The sequence below is a fragment of the Balaenoptera musculus genome, chromosome 11 (assembly GCF_009873245.2).
Source record: "Balaenoptera musculus isolate JJ_BM4_2016_0621 chromosome 11, mBalMus1.pri.v3, whole genome shotgun sequence".
In the NCBI taxonomy this organism is placed as follows: Eukaryota; Metazoa; Chordata; class Mammalia; order Artiodactyla; family Balaenopteridae; genus Balaenoptera; species Balaenoptera musculus.
This window is the reverse complement of record NC_045795.1, coordinates 23,990,352-24,003,227: the sequence shown is the minus strand read 5'-3', so window position 1 is coordinate 24,003,227 and position 12,876 is coordinate 23,990,352. Positions and strand designations below refer to the sequence as shown.

At 54.3% G+C, this 12,876-nt stretch overlaps 2 protein-coding genes across 2 annotated transcripts; both read left to right on the top strand.

The window, feature by feature from the left end:
* The first annotated feature begins 325 nt into the window (after positions 1 to 325).
* On the top strand, positions 326 to 1,836 carry FKBPL (FKBP prolyl isomerase like). The gene is made up of 2 exons (XM_036869280.1): positions 326 to 529; positions 703 to 1,836. The coding sequence occupies exon 2, from the start codon at positions 777 to 779 to the stop codon at positions 1,812 to 1,814; it is 1,038 nt and encodes a 345-aa protein (XP_036725175.1). The 5' UTR covers positions 326 to 529; positions 703 to 776; the 3' UTR covers positions 1,815 to 1,836.
* Positions 1,837 to 2,379: 543 nt separating this feature from the next.
* Positions 2,380 to 12,039, top strand: ATF6B (activating transcription factor 6 beta). Its single transcript, XM_036870447.1, is given in 19 exon segments — positions 2,380 to 2,472; positions 2,846 to 2,925; positions 3,065 to 3,143; positions 3,392 to 3,483; positions 4,006 to 4,141; positions 6,936 to 7,021; positions 7,162 to 7,297; positions 7,388 to 7,519; positions 7,681 to 7,814; positions 8,477 to 8,662; positions 8,755 to 8,846; positions 9,287 to 9,466; positions 9,628 to 9,735; positions 9,921 to 10,002; positions 10,206 to 10,276; positions 10,497 to 10,608; positions 10,750 to 10,834; positions 11,355 to 11,561; positions 11,564 to 12,039. Coding segments are annotated over 19 exon segments (2,100 nt in total). The 5' UTR covers positions 2,380 to 2,390; the 3' UTR covers positions 11,584 to 12,039.
* Positions 12,040 to 12,876: the final 837 nt, after the last annotated feature.

The following is a 12,876-nucleotide window of genomic DNA, read 5'->3' as shown; positions in this document are numbered from 1 at the left end:
TAGGAATAAGGAGAATAGCACAGGGGGGCCTGAGGTCGCCAGATATAAGGACTGGTCGCTGCCGTGTGACACCAGCTCCACCATTCCCCGTTATATTCTCATTCGCCCCTATCTCCCATTCCAGGCCTTTCCTAGATTTTCACTCTCAGTAGCCTGGCCAGCCGTACCTCGCCTAGTTAGGTTTGATTTGGCCGAGCTCGGTTGCTAAGGCCTGGAGCTTCCCGGTTGCGGGGGCGTGGCGGGTGAGCGTGTGGGGGGAAATGACGTCACGGCCAAAAGGCGGGCTAACCAGACTTCTCCCTCCTCCCGATTGGCTGCCAGGATTTTAACTAGATTCGCTGTCTCGCGGGCTCCAGGGTTAGCCGTCAGTGTCTCTGTCCAGCTGTCCCCTGCCCACCCCGCCCCCGACCGTCCTCTCCGCCTGGGGCAAGACTCCGAGGACAGTACCTCAGTAGCACTTAGCTTCGGAAAGAGAGGTGATTCGAAGGGTCCGGCTATTGCCGCCAGGCGAGGCGCTTCGACCGCGCAGGTACTTTTTGACTCGATCGGTGTCCGTAGTTGGGACGGCTACCCAAGCCGCAGGGAATTGTGGAACTTATAGTTCTGGGTTAGTTCGGGGTTGGAACGGAGGCTCGAGCCGGGAAAGGAATCTAAATAAGATTCCTGCCAATGACATTGTTTTTATTTTTATTTTTTAATCAGGTGCGGACCTGAACCTGGTCCATCCCTTTCTGACCAAAACTGTTTACCCACATTGGAAGGGACCAGGCACCTAAATGGAGACTCCACCAGTCAATCCAGTGGGAGAGAAGGACACCTCTCAACCGCAACAACAATGGGAAAAGAACCTTGATTTAACTACTCAGATTAGGCAGCAGCCCCGAGACCCTCCTACTGAAATCCTTGAGCTAAGAGTGAGCCCAGATCCAGACAGCCAAATTCTAGAGAATCCTCAAGAAACTGAAAAACTGGCCACTGGACTTGAAGGAGACTCTGATAAGTCTCATGGATCAGCCAGTGAGGTGCCAGAGCCCCTTCAAGCCTCTGATCTCTGGTACTGTCCGGATGGGAGCTTTGTCAAGAAGATCATAATCCGTGGCCATGGCTTGGACAAACCCAAGCTGGGCTCCCGCTGCCGGGTACAGGCTTTTGGATTTACTTTGGGGTCAGGGCTGCCAGAGGGCTGGACAGAGCTAACTATGGGGTTAGGCCCATGGAGGGAAGAAACCTGGGGGGAGCTCATAGAGAAATGCTTGGAGTCCATGTGTCAAGGCGAGCAGGCAGAGCTTCAGCTCCCTGGGCGCTCTGGACCTCCTATCAGGCTCACACTGGCCTCCTTCACCCAGGGCCGGGACTCCTGGGAACTGGAGGCCACTGAGAAGGAGGCCCTGGCCAGGGAAGAACGTGCAAGAGGCACAGAATTATTCCGAGCCGGGAACCCTGAATTGGCTGCCCGATGCTATGGACGGGCTCTTCGGCTGTTGCTGACTTTACCCCCACCTGGCTCTCCGGAACGAACTGTCCTTCATGCCAACCTAGCTGCCTGTCAGTTGCTGCTAGGGCAGCCCCATTTGGCAGCCCAGAGTTGTGACCGGGTTCTGGAACGGGAGCCTGGCCATTTAAAGGCCTTGTACCGAAGGGGGGTTGCCCAGGCTGCTCTTGGGAACCTGGAAAAAGCAACTGCTGACCTCAAGAAGGTGCTGGCGGTAGACCCAAAAAACCGGGCAGCCCAGGAGGAGCTGGGAAAGGTGATCATTCAGGGAAAGAAACAGGATGCAGGGCTGGCTCAGGGACTGCGCAAGATGTTTGGCTGATTAAAAGTTACACCTTAAAAGAAATAGGAACCTGTGAAGTGTGGTCTATGCTGTGAGATTTGGGGGTGGGGGGGCCCAGAGGGAGGGTTTCACCCATATCCCACTCCCAGCTTTTGCCTTCCTAGGGGAGGTAGCAGTGGTCTCAGTGTCCCTCTTTACCCTTTTACCATTAAAAAGCCATATGGTCACGTGTGCTATGTTTTGGGTGGCTTATCCATCTCCGAAGATGAATAGAAGCCGTCTACACTTCTAAATTTAGGACACGCTGGGGGAGACGGCTGAACTCCAAAACCCGTGAGCTACATTTCCTAGGCGCTTTCTGGCTGGGTCCTGTTTGACGCATGCGCAAATTTCACTGCCCGGTTCTGCGGAGGTGCTAGCCTCCTGCCGCACTCCCATTGGCCCGGCCTGTACAGCCTCCTCTTCTATTGACTCATGTGCTCAGTGCCCAGGTCTCTTACTGGTCGGTAGAGCTTCCGGAACGTCCCCTTTTTTTTAAGAGTCAACTGATTAGTTGATGATGGGGAGAGGCGGGCCTTGGGAGCCGTCTCATGGTTGGGGGGGCGGGGGGGAAAGATGGCGGAGCTGATGCTCCTCAGCGAGATTGCGGACCCGACGCGCTTTTTCACCGACAATTTGCTGAGCCCGGAAGACTGGGGTGCGCGGAGTGAGGCCTCGGGGAGGGGAGAGGGCTGTGGCGTACTGTGACCCTGAGGCACGCAGGAGGAAGCGGAGACGCAAAGAGGAAGGCTGGGCAAATACGGAATGCACCACCTGAAGGAGGGCGGAACGGGAGGCTAGTTGTGCTTTCGGGGGATGCGGGAGTTGGGGAAGACCTCCGCTCCTGCGGAAATATGGAGTTGTTCCGGGGTCGGGGAGGGAGGGGCTGAAGTTCTTTGGCTATATCACTTTTCAAGTGGGCGGGCGGTGGGTCTGGCCGAGCCGAGCCAATGAGGGATGGGTCGAGGGCTTTGTGTGGATCCGAAGGCTGTGCTACCGGAAGACCCCCCGACCCTCCGCACCTCTTGCAGACAGCACCTTATACGCCGGCCTGGATGAAGCGGCCGAGGAGCAGACGCAGCTCTTCCTTTGCCCGGAGCAGGATGTCCCGGTATCGCTCCCCAGCCTTGTCTTTTACGCTTGGTGGGTGAGGGTGGTCCCAGAACCAGGACTCATCCCCAGGCCTGAGCTCATCTGGAGCCACCCCTTCATCCTCACACTCCTGCCATCTAATATCCTCCCTTATTCAGTTTGGCAGCAGTTCCCTGGACTTGGGGATGGATGTCAGCCCTCCTGAACCCCCCTGGGACTCTCTGCCTATCTTCCCAGGTAAGCTACCCTGTGTGATTCCCTCATCCAGAAACCCTGGTCTTCCGTTGTTTCCCAGAAACTGCAATTCCTCTTATCCTCACGCCTCCTCCACGTGATTGCCTGTGTACTCTTCTCCCTCTTTGATTCTTTATATGTGCTTGTTCCCCCTTGCCCCAGTGAGGGGTCCTTACCCCATAATCTTGGGCACTCTTTGGACTCTTGTCAGGCTCTGCTTCCAGGTTATTTTCTAACCCCTTTCCCTCCAGATCTTCAGGTGAAGTCTGAGCCATCCTCCCCCTGCTCTTCCTCCTCCCTCAGCTCTGAATCGTCGCGCCTTTCTACAGAGCCCTCCAGCCAGGTGAGAGTCATCTCCCTCCTACTGTTTGTGGCAGGGACTCAGCTCCCTCGACTTCACCTATAGATGCTGAGGGAATGATTTGTGTGCTGTGAGTCATGGGGTGTTGGTGGGGGGCTTCCTTTCTGCCTTTGCCGTTTCTTTTATATCCTCATTTTTCACATTTCCGTTCTTCGGTTATCTAGAATTGAAAGTGGAGTTTTTTAATATACAGAGAAATGTGGCAGCCATGGGAAGCCTGGGAAGAAGAGAGTTGTTAACTGCTGAGAATTCTGGAACTGTTCTTGTCCAAGTTGTCCACTCTAAGGCAATGTTTGAAATCATGAGACTTCATCACCCCTCCCAGGAATAAAATAGAAAGAGAGAACACGAGGCCAGACACAGCCTAGGGAGGTGCTGAGTATGAATGTCAAGTAATTGGTGGTTTGTAAGCTCGAAAGCTTTTGTTCTTGCTCTTACTCTCAACATGTCCTTTGTTTTCTTTCCTTGTTTCTGCCCCCCTGCTTTACCCCCACTCTTACCCAGGCCTCTGGCGTAGGGGAGGTGCTGGTCGTGAAGTCAGAGTCCTTGACACCCTCACTCTGCCTCCTGGGAGATGATCCAACATCCCCATTTGAAACCGTCCAGATCAATGTGGGCCCCACCTCTGATGATCCCTCAGGTAATAACAGCCTGCACCATCCTCAGGCTTTACCAAGGTAGAGTGTATGTATGCGTGTACACACGTGCATGCGCATGTGTGTGTGGGAAGCGGGAGTGCAGTCAGCGGGACGAGTTGGAAAAGGTGGGAAGGAGAAATGGCAGATAACCAGGAGAGAGGCCAGGAGCAGGAGGGAGGATTTCAGGAAATCACAGCCAGGGAAGCACAGAAGAAATGGGGATGATTTTTCTTTCTTTTCTTGTTCCTAGTCACTTGTTGTGTGATTTAGCTTCCTGTTGCTTTGCATAAACTTGCAGACAGTTTAGGGCATTTTTATCTATGTGACTTTCCCCCTGAAGGTTTTATTATAAAAATTTTCAAACGTACAGAAAAGTTGGAATACCATATACCCAACTCCTGGATTCTACAAGTAACGTTATTTTTGCTACTTTGAAAAGCGTTATTGAGTTTAGTTACTCTTATATGTTTATTGAGCAGCTACTCCATGCCAGATACGGGACAGGGTGCTGGAATTGCAAAGGTGCAGAACACGTTACCACCACACTGACTTTAGGCTCCTGTAGTGTGGTGGGGGGAAGAAAGCCAAGCAAGGTGTGCTAATTCTAGGGTAGAGACTGTCACAGGCGCCCTGAAAGCTCACAAGAGGGGGCCTCTCACCCGATTGGAGCTGGCTTAAGGGTGTACTCTTGGTGGAGAGGCTTCCTGAGCCGAGTTTCAAAGGACACATAGGAATCAGCCAGAAGAAGAACGTGGACACTGGTTGTGTTTGTAAGGAACCTGCATCTCTTTAGAGAGGACGTGAGGAGGGGGAGTAGAGAAGGGCCAGGAGATGCAGAGGCTGCAGGGCCAGGTAGGAACCCTGTTAAGGGACTCTTAGCTTTTTTCCTGTGGGCAGTTGGGAGCCTTTGAAGAGTCAAGCAGGAGAGCAATCTGATTAGGAAGAGGACTCTGGTGGCAGAGTAGAGAGTGGATTGCAGAGACACAGGACTGGAGGCAGAAGGAGGACCAAGAAGGAGGTTCATGCGGTTAATCAAGTAAGATACTCAGCTGCTGAGAAGAAGGCAGATTGAGGAAGCATGAATTAGAGTGGATGAGTGCAGTGACCGCCCCTGGGCGTTGAAGAGAGATAGGGGTGACTCAGCTGCTGAGAAGAAGGCAGATTGAGGAAGCATGAATTAGAGTGGATGAGTGCAGTGACCCCCCCTGGGCGTTGAAGAGAGATAGGGGTGAAAGAGTGTGCCTGGGTTTCTGGCTAGGGCAGCCACCCGGTGGGTGAGGGTACCGATCGCTGGATAGAGACTGCAGGAGCAGGAGCCCCCTGGTCAGGGAGCATGGTGAATTCAGTGTGGGACGTGTTGATGATTGATTTCAAAGCGACTTCAGGGTTTCCTAGCGCCTCCTGCCTTTGGTTGAACTTTAACCAGAAGCTAGAAGGCAAGAGAGCCCCATGGTGCACTCCATTCATGTTTTCCCCCGGGCCTCAGAGTAGGGCAGGGAAAGATGGAGAGTGGGTTTGGAGGGACAAACAGCTCATATCCAGCATACGATTAAATGTTACAAAGAGAACAAACAAAATAGGGATTAAAAAGTCTATAACAGCGAAAAGATTATTGATGATTTTGCAAAGGATAGTGTTTTTGGAATCAGATTCTCCCCTGGTATTTCGGTATTTTTTGAGGGCCTGTATTTTACCCATCACTTTGATAGACATGAAGCATAAGACATAGTCCTTGCTTTTGGAGAGTCTCATGACGGTTATAACACATAATAGCTCAAACAGTGGTCACCTCTGGTTAATAGCTCAAATAGTGGTCACCTCTGAGGAGGGGATCTGGGTGTCTGGTTGACAAGGAAGGGAATGAAATTCCCTTTTCACTGAATTCCCCTTCCTTCCTTTGGGATTTTGTATCATATGACTGTATTACCTATCGAAATATATAAATAGATATAAAATTTTGAAATAGCAGTGTTGGCAATCATATAATCAAGTATCAAAATGCGTGCTGTGGACCAGAGGTAGTAGCGGACCATTGACCTCGGGGCTGAATCTGGCCCTCAGACGGGTTCACCTCCATGGGGCAATCAACAAGTCTTATAGATAGGTTTTTTTTTGTTTGTTTGTTTTGTTTTGTTTTTTATAGATAAGTTTAACAGAAGCCATGAAGGCTCAGAGGTGACTGAGCTTTGAAGGCTGACAGTAGGAAGAGAATCTGTATGAAGGGACAAGCAGTGAGCCCTGTTTAAGCCCAGTTGAATTTAGGTGAACGGTGAGGCATGAGAATGGAAGTGACCAGCAGGCAGCTTGGGAGTCAGGATCAGGGTGCAGGGGAGCAGTCAAGGGTAGAGACGCAGACTGGGCAGTTGTCAGTGTGGCGAGGCGTGATCGCGTTGGGCCGGGATGAGGTGGAAATCCAGCCAGACAGCAATCTGGGCCCATACGAATGCTGCCGAATCCCCCTGCTTGGGCCTCCTCCATGTGAATGGACAAGGTGTGTGAGGAAGAAAGAGGGAGAGCAGAAGTGCAAGGACAGCCTTGAGGGAAACTGAGCAGTGGTGAAAACAACTGATGGGGCCACGGAAGGAGAAAGGGAGTCCTGCGTAAAGAGGCAGGAGGAGAGGCAGCAGATTAGCAGCTCCATGGTGCCCCTCCTCTGGATTGCCCTCCTGGGCCAGAAGAGTTTTCCTTGCAGGTACAAGGAGAAATGACCATGTCTCCCGTTTCCCCATCTTAGCCCTCCTCTCCTTCAGTGTTTGTCTGATATCCAGCTTTCTGTCTCATCCCACTGTCCCGCAGATGTCCAGATTAAGATAGAACCTGTCTCTCCATCTTCCTCCATCAACTCGGAGGCTTCCCTGCTCTCTGCGGAGTCCCCCAGCCAGGTGAGCCTCCACTTCCTTCCCCCCTCCAGCACTCCGGTGCGTTCCTTCTGACTCTCAGAGGTGTGAGAGCTTTCTCTTCTTCAGCTCCGTCTCCTCAGCACTCCTCCTGACTCACATGTCTTCTGGAATGCCCCACGTAGGCTTTTATAGGAGAGGAGGTACTGGAAGTGAAGACAGAGTCCCCATCCCCTCAAGGGTGTCTCTTGCGGGATGTCTCAGGCCCCCCACTTGGAGCTGTGCAGATCAGCATGGGCCTGTCCTCTGATGGCTCCTCAGGTAATGAGGCCTCCTGACACCTGGAGTCCCTCGCCAGAGGCCTGTAGTCCTGACATTTCTTCTTCCTTCCTTCCTTTCGCCTTCCTTCAGGCAAACCCCTGCCCGCCCGGAAGCCACCACTGCAGCCCAAACCTGTGGTGATAACCACTGTCCCGATGCCACCGAGAGCCGTGCCTCCCAGCACCACTGTCCTTTTGCAGCCCCTTGTCCAGCCACCCCCAGGTACTAAAGAAGTAGAGAAGGAGGTGGCCTGGATTGACCTTCTCAGGGGGCTCACAGCCATTGAGCCTCCCGACGCTTGGGTGCTCAGGTGTGGGTGTGGACACAAGGAACCCACCTGACTTCCAGCTCTCTGACCTCCTTCTCCTGTCCACTTGCCCCAGTGTCCCCAGTTGTTCTCATCCAAGGTGCTATTCGAGTCCAGCCTGAGGGACTGACCCCCCCTGCTCCACGGCCTGAGAGGAAGAGCATTGTTCCAGCTCCTATGCCTGGGAACTCCTGCCCGCCTGAGGTGGATGTAAGCATTTACCGGGGAGGAGAGGAGTAGGGCTAGTAATGGGAAGGGAAGAGAACTGTCGTGGGAGAGAACTGTGGCGTGAGAAGGGAGCGAAAAGTGAGGAAGCAGGCCCGTAAGATGATCCTGAAGGTTAGAGTGGACCTCTTTTACGTATGAGTATCTACTTCGTGTAGTTTTAGGATCCTTAGGTTTGCTATCCCTGCAGATGGAGAAGTGGGCGTGGTCTTAGTAAGTCAAAGGCAGGGGAGTCCTACTGTGTTAGAGAAGAGGGAGGCTGCTTCCTAGGGGAAAACCAGGTAAACTGTTCTCTAATTTTAGCAAGCTTCAACTTCAGGTCCTAAAAAGGAGAATTGAGGAGAAGGAAGACCACCCATCAAGGAAAGGAACTGAGGTTCCACCAAGAACCAGGATGGGGGAAGTTCCTCCTATAGTCTGACTTCTCTCAGCTCTGAGGAACAGGATTAGGGAGTGGTTGAGAGAAGGGCCCCTTCCCTGGAATGTTTTGGCAGAGAGGAAGAACCTCTCTCTGGCTCTGTAGGTAGAGGTTAGGAAGGCAGGAGAGTGGCCCGTGTGAGCTTTGGGTAATGGGCCCCTGGAGTTGGAGGGTGTGATGCCGCTCTCCCGCCCCTTTTTCCCTCGCTCTCTGACCCTTTTGTGCCTAGGCAAAGCTGCTGAAGCGGCAGCAGCGAATGATCAAGAACCGGGAGTCGGCCTGCCAGTCCCGGAGGAAGAAGAAAGAGTATCTGCAGGGGCTGGAAGCTCGGCTGCAGGCGGTGCTGGCCGACAACCAGCAGCTCCGGCGGGAGAATGCTGCCCTCCGCCGGCGGCTGGAGGCCCTGCTGGCTGAGGTAAGACCTGGGTGTCCTTGGGAGACCCGTGGGGGTACGGGCTCCTTGGGATGACTCACCCTCTCTGGCTTCTCTCTTTCTCTGCGTCTTAGAACAGCGAGCTCAAGTTAGGGTCTGGAAACAGGAAGGTGGTCTGCATCATGGTCTTCCTTCTCTTCATTGCCTTCAACTTCGGGCCTGTCAGGTGAGACCCTCCCCAGAGCGTTCTGGGTGGAGCCCACCCCCCGGCTGCCTGATTGCCTGCTCTGGCACAGTCACTCTCATTACTTGCACACAGACAGCTCTGGTGTCCTTGGCACTGATGGTGGGTGTATCCAGTCCCTTCTTGTTCCATCATTTCTCTCGTAAGTGTTATGTCCTGGAGGAGATGGTGCTGAGAACATTGATAAAAATAGTGACTATTAAGTGCTTAGTGAGTTCTGGGCCCTCGGTTAAGCACTCTCCTTTTCTCATGTTTTCTGGCTCGATGAGTAGGGACTGTTCTCATTCCGTCCTACAGATGAAGAGATTCAGTCTTGTAGAACAGATCGGAACCAGGTGGGCTATCTGTAGAGCCCTCCCTCTTAACTAGCCCCTCAGTAAAGCTGGAATTCTTCCTCGTGCTCTGTCCTTTCCTGTCCACAGCATCAGTGAGCCTCCTCCAGCTCCCATCTCTCCTCGGATGAGCAGAGAGGAGCCTCGACCCCAGAGACACTTGCTGGAGTTCTCGGCGCAAGAGCCAGTTCACGGAGTCGAGCACCCCCAGCATCCCTCCCAGGGTCCCAAGGAGACCCAGCCCAGCTCCGCGGGCCCCCCAAGTTTCAGGTGAGGGGAGGGCCCTCTCTCTTTTGAGTGTGTCTTCTCCCCCAGAGTTACCTTTCCTTTTGAGGGGAGCTGGAGTTGCTCTCTTGCCAGCATGACCTTCTCCGTTGATGGGAGAGCACTGGGCAGCCTCAGGTCATTGCCTCGTCCCTGCCTCACTCCAGGAACCTGACAGCCTTCCCTGGGGGCACCAAGGAGCTGCTGCTGAGAGACCTGGACCAGCTCTTCCTCTCCTCTGACTGCCGGCACTTCAACCGAACCGAGTCCCTGAGGTGTGGGGCATTCACAACTGGGGCGTCTTCCCTCTTGTCCCGAGGCCCCTCCACAGACGGCCTGACTCTCCTTGTGTGCTGAAGCACCAGCTCTCCGGGCCCTCTCTCTTCCCTCCTATGTGTGGGCGAGGAGGGTGGGAGTCTTGGCCTGGCACAGAGGTTTTACCCGTCCTCTGCTTCCCCAGGCTTGCTGATGAGCTGAGTGGCTGGGTCCAGCGCCACCAGAGAGGCCGGCGGAAGATCCCCCAGAGGCCCCAGGAGAGACAGGTAGGAGGGGGTGGGGCTGGTTCAAGGAAGGCCACTTGAAAACAAGGGCTAAATGTCCTGGGGATTTTAAGTGGGCATCTTGTTATGGGGGTTTGGGGGCAGTAGAAGGGTGGGTGTGAGGTGGCGTCAGCTTCCAGGGGCTGTCTGTCTCTTTTCCCTTTTCCCTTCACCCTCTTCAAATCCTTAGATACTTCTCCTTCCAGAAGTCTCAGCTATGGAAGAAGTCGCCTCCAGTTAAGGCAGTCCCCACCCAACCCCCTGGGCCCCCGGAAAGGTGAGTCTTGGGGAGGCACTTATTTATTAAGTGAGGTTCCACTCTAAAGAGCTGTACCCCCAGGAGCTGTCCTGTGCTCATCATCATTGCCACCAAGGGCATGATGCTTCCCTTATCCCCTGGGGGTCTCCTGTCTTTCTCTCATCCTCTCCCCGCTTCCCCACTGGGAACTGGGCACTGGGCTTAGTTCCTCGCCAATCCCGTTTCCCTGCCCGCCTAGGGATTCTGTGGGCCAGCTGCAGCTATATCGCCAACCAGACCGTTCGCAGCCGGAGTTCCTGGATGCAATTGACCGACGGGAAGACACATTTTATGTTGTCTCCTTCCGAAGGGTGAGTTTCTCCTCCTGGCCCCATCCCCATCACCCTGGGTTCCCCAGCAGTCTGTCTGCAGGTTGAGGCTGTAGAGTAGGGCCGGGGAGCCTGTCAGCATCTTTTCCTCCACCCTCCCAGCCTGGCCCCTCTTTTTCCCAGGACCACTTGCTGCTCCCAGCCATCAGCCACAACAAGACCTCTCGGCCCAAGATGTCCCTGGTGATGCCCGCCATGGCCCCCAATGGTAATTCTTTCTCTGCCCAGTGTGGGGAGGGGTCCTGAAATTGAGGAATAAGGAAGTTCCAGTGGGGAGACCCAGCATGAGGAGTTGAGGGGGGAGATGGGGACAGGAGCGGTAATTCTAGAGAGATGCTAGATGCATGGGTGAGAAGAAGCCAGAAATGACTGGAGAGAAAAACAAAATGCAGGAGACTGCTGGGAGGAAGATGAGGGTGCGGGTCCTCCCTAGGTGAAGCTGCTTAGGGTGTGCTGGGCAGAGGGGTGTGGGCTGGGAACCTGCCAGACTCTTCTTTTTTTTCTCTTGCTGTCCTCTCCTCTGTGACCTCACACTCATCGATGTCATTTTTTCCCCTACTTCCTTCCTTCTCCCTGCACCAACTCCCTCCCTCCCCTCTCATTTAACTCCCACTGGGGCTCTGCCTCCTAATCACTGCCCTTTCCTCCCTGTCCACCTCTACTGTTCTGACCCCTCCTCTCCATTTGCCTCCCCCTTCTCCTCTTTCTTAACTCTCCCCTTCTCACAGAGACCCTGTCAGGCCGGGGGCCCCCGGGGGACTATGAGGAGATGATGCAGATCGAGTGTGAGGTCATGGACACCAGGGTGATTCACATCAAGACCTCCACAGTGCCCCCCTCGCTCCGAAAACAGCCGTCCTCAACCCCGGGCAATGCCACAGGTGGCCCCTTGCCAGCTTCTGCAGCCAGCCAGGCCCACCAGGCCGCCCGTCAGCCCTCTACCTCAATCATCCCTGACCTCTACGACTCACACTGACTTAGAACTGGGGGGCAGGGGGTGGGGACGACCAAGTGGGACTGTTTCGAATTTTCCTGATCCCTGGGCTTGGGGCAATTGGTAAAGGAAAGACAGGGTATGGGGGTTAAGCACTTATTTGGAGGTGGGGGGAAGTTTTTCTCTCTTCTCACCCCTTTTTGGAATATAGGGCTCCTCTCATTTCTGTGAACCCTGTGTCCCTGCTTCTTTCTTTGAGGGTGTTGAATGAGCTTAAGTTTTGGGGTAGGTGGGCTCCTATACACTCTTTATTCTTTTGTTTCTGTTTGGGGGGTGGAGGTGGGAATTTAGTCCCCAGGCGGGACTAGGGAAGTTTTTACATTTTGGAGCTAGTTCCTGAGAGTCAAGGAGGAGAGGTGGAGGGAGGTCAGGTGTATGTATGTGCATATCTTCTTTTTTATTTTTAAATAAACAACTTGGAGGGAGTTGAAGGAATGGCGCCTGCCTAACTGGCTCATGACGGGGAATTTGGGGGAAAGTGACTTGCATAGGGCCAGTGTTCAGAGAATCAAGTACTGAAGACATGGCTGGCTCTAGGGTGGGGTGGGTGTGCGATCACAGAGCTCACGTCATCCCCTCATCCCCACCCCTGCAACGCGGGTATGTCTGGTGTCTAAGGGGGGAGCGGGGGAGTGGGGGAGGGCTGTCCCGTGGCGTGACAGGCTGGAGGATGCAGATCCCGGAATGTGTCTGAGTAAACAGGAAGGACAGGGGGCCCCACGCCCTTCAGGGTGAGCGTCCTCCCCGGGTCCTCTGCATTCTTGCAGGTTCTCCCCCCCCTTGCTTTCCAGGACTAGCAGCTTGAACTAACAGTGGAGCTGGGGCCAGGGGCTGTGAGCCCAGAAAGGAGGAGCCACAGTGGAGAAGGGGGCAGTGTTTGGAGGGAAGGGGCACGTTGAGGAGCATCTCCTTAGCCCTAAACTGGAGGAGACTGAAACTTGAGAGTCCAGTTGAAAGAAAAGGAGGAGCACGGGGCCAGCAGGAAAGGCTGTGCTTTCTAACTAGGAGGAAGGGGAACAGGGCAATGGGTGAGGGGCCGAGTCTCACTCAACCTGGGGGGGCATCCCCATCAGCAGCTCCTGTCCAGCAGCACCACGGGCCTGGCCCTGCAGGAGTGTCCTGGGTCAGCGGGAGGGTGTGGGCTAGGCCTGGGCTCAACGCCCAGATGGCTGGACAGGGGCTGCCCGGGCCACAAGCCGAGGGCTGAAAGCGGGAAGAACCTCACGTGTTCAGCCAGGCTCCCCCGCTTCCCAATT

Bases quoted from the DNA above. Each gene is read 5' to 3' on its own strand.
- FKBPL (XM_036869280.1), top strand. From the start codon at position 777: ATGGAGACTCCACCAGTCAATCCAGTGGGAGAGAAGGACACCTCTCAA.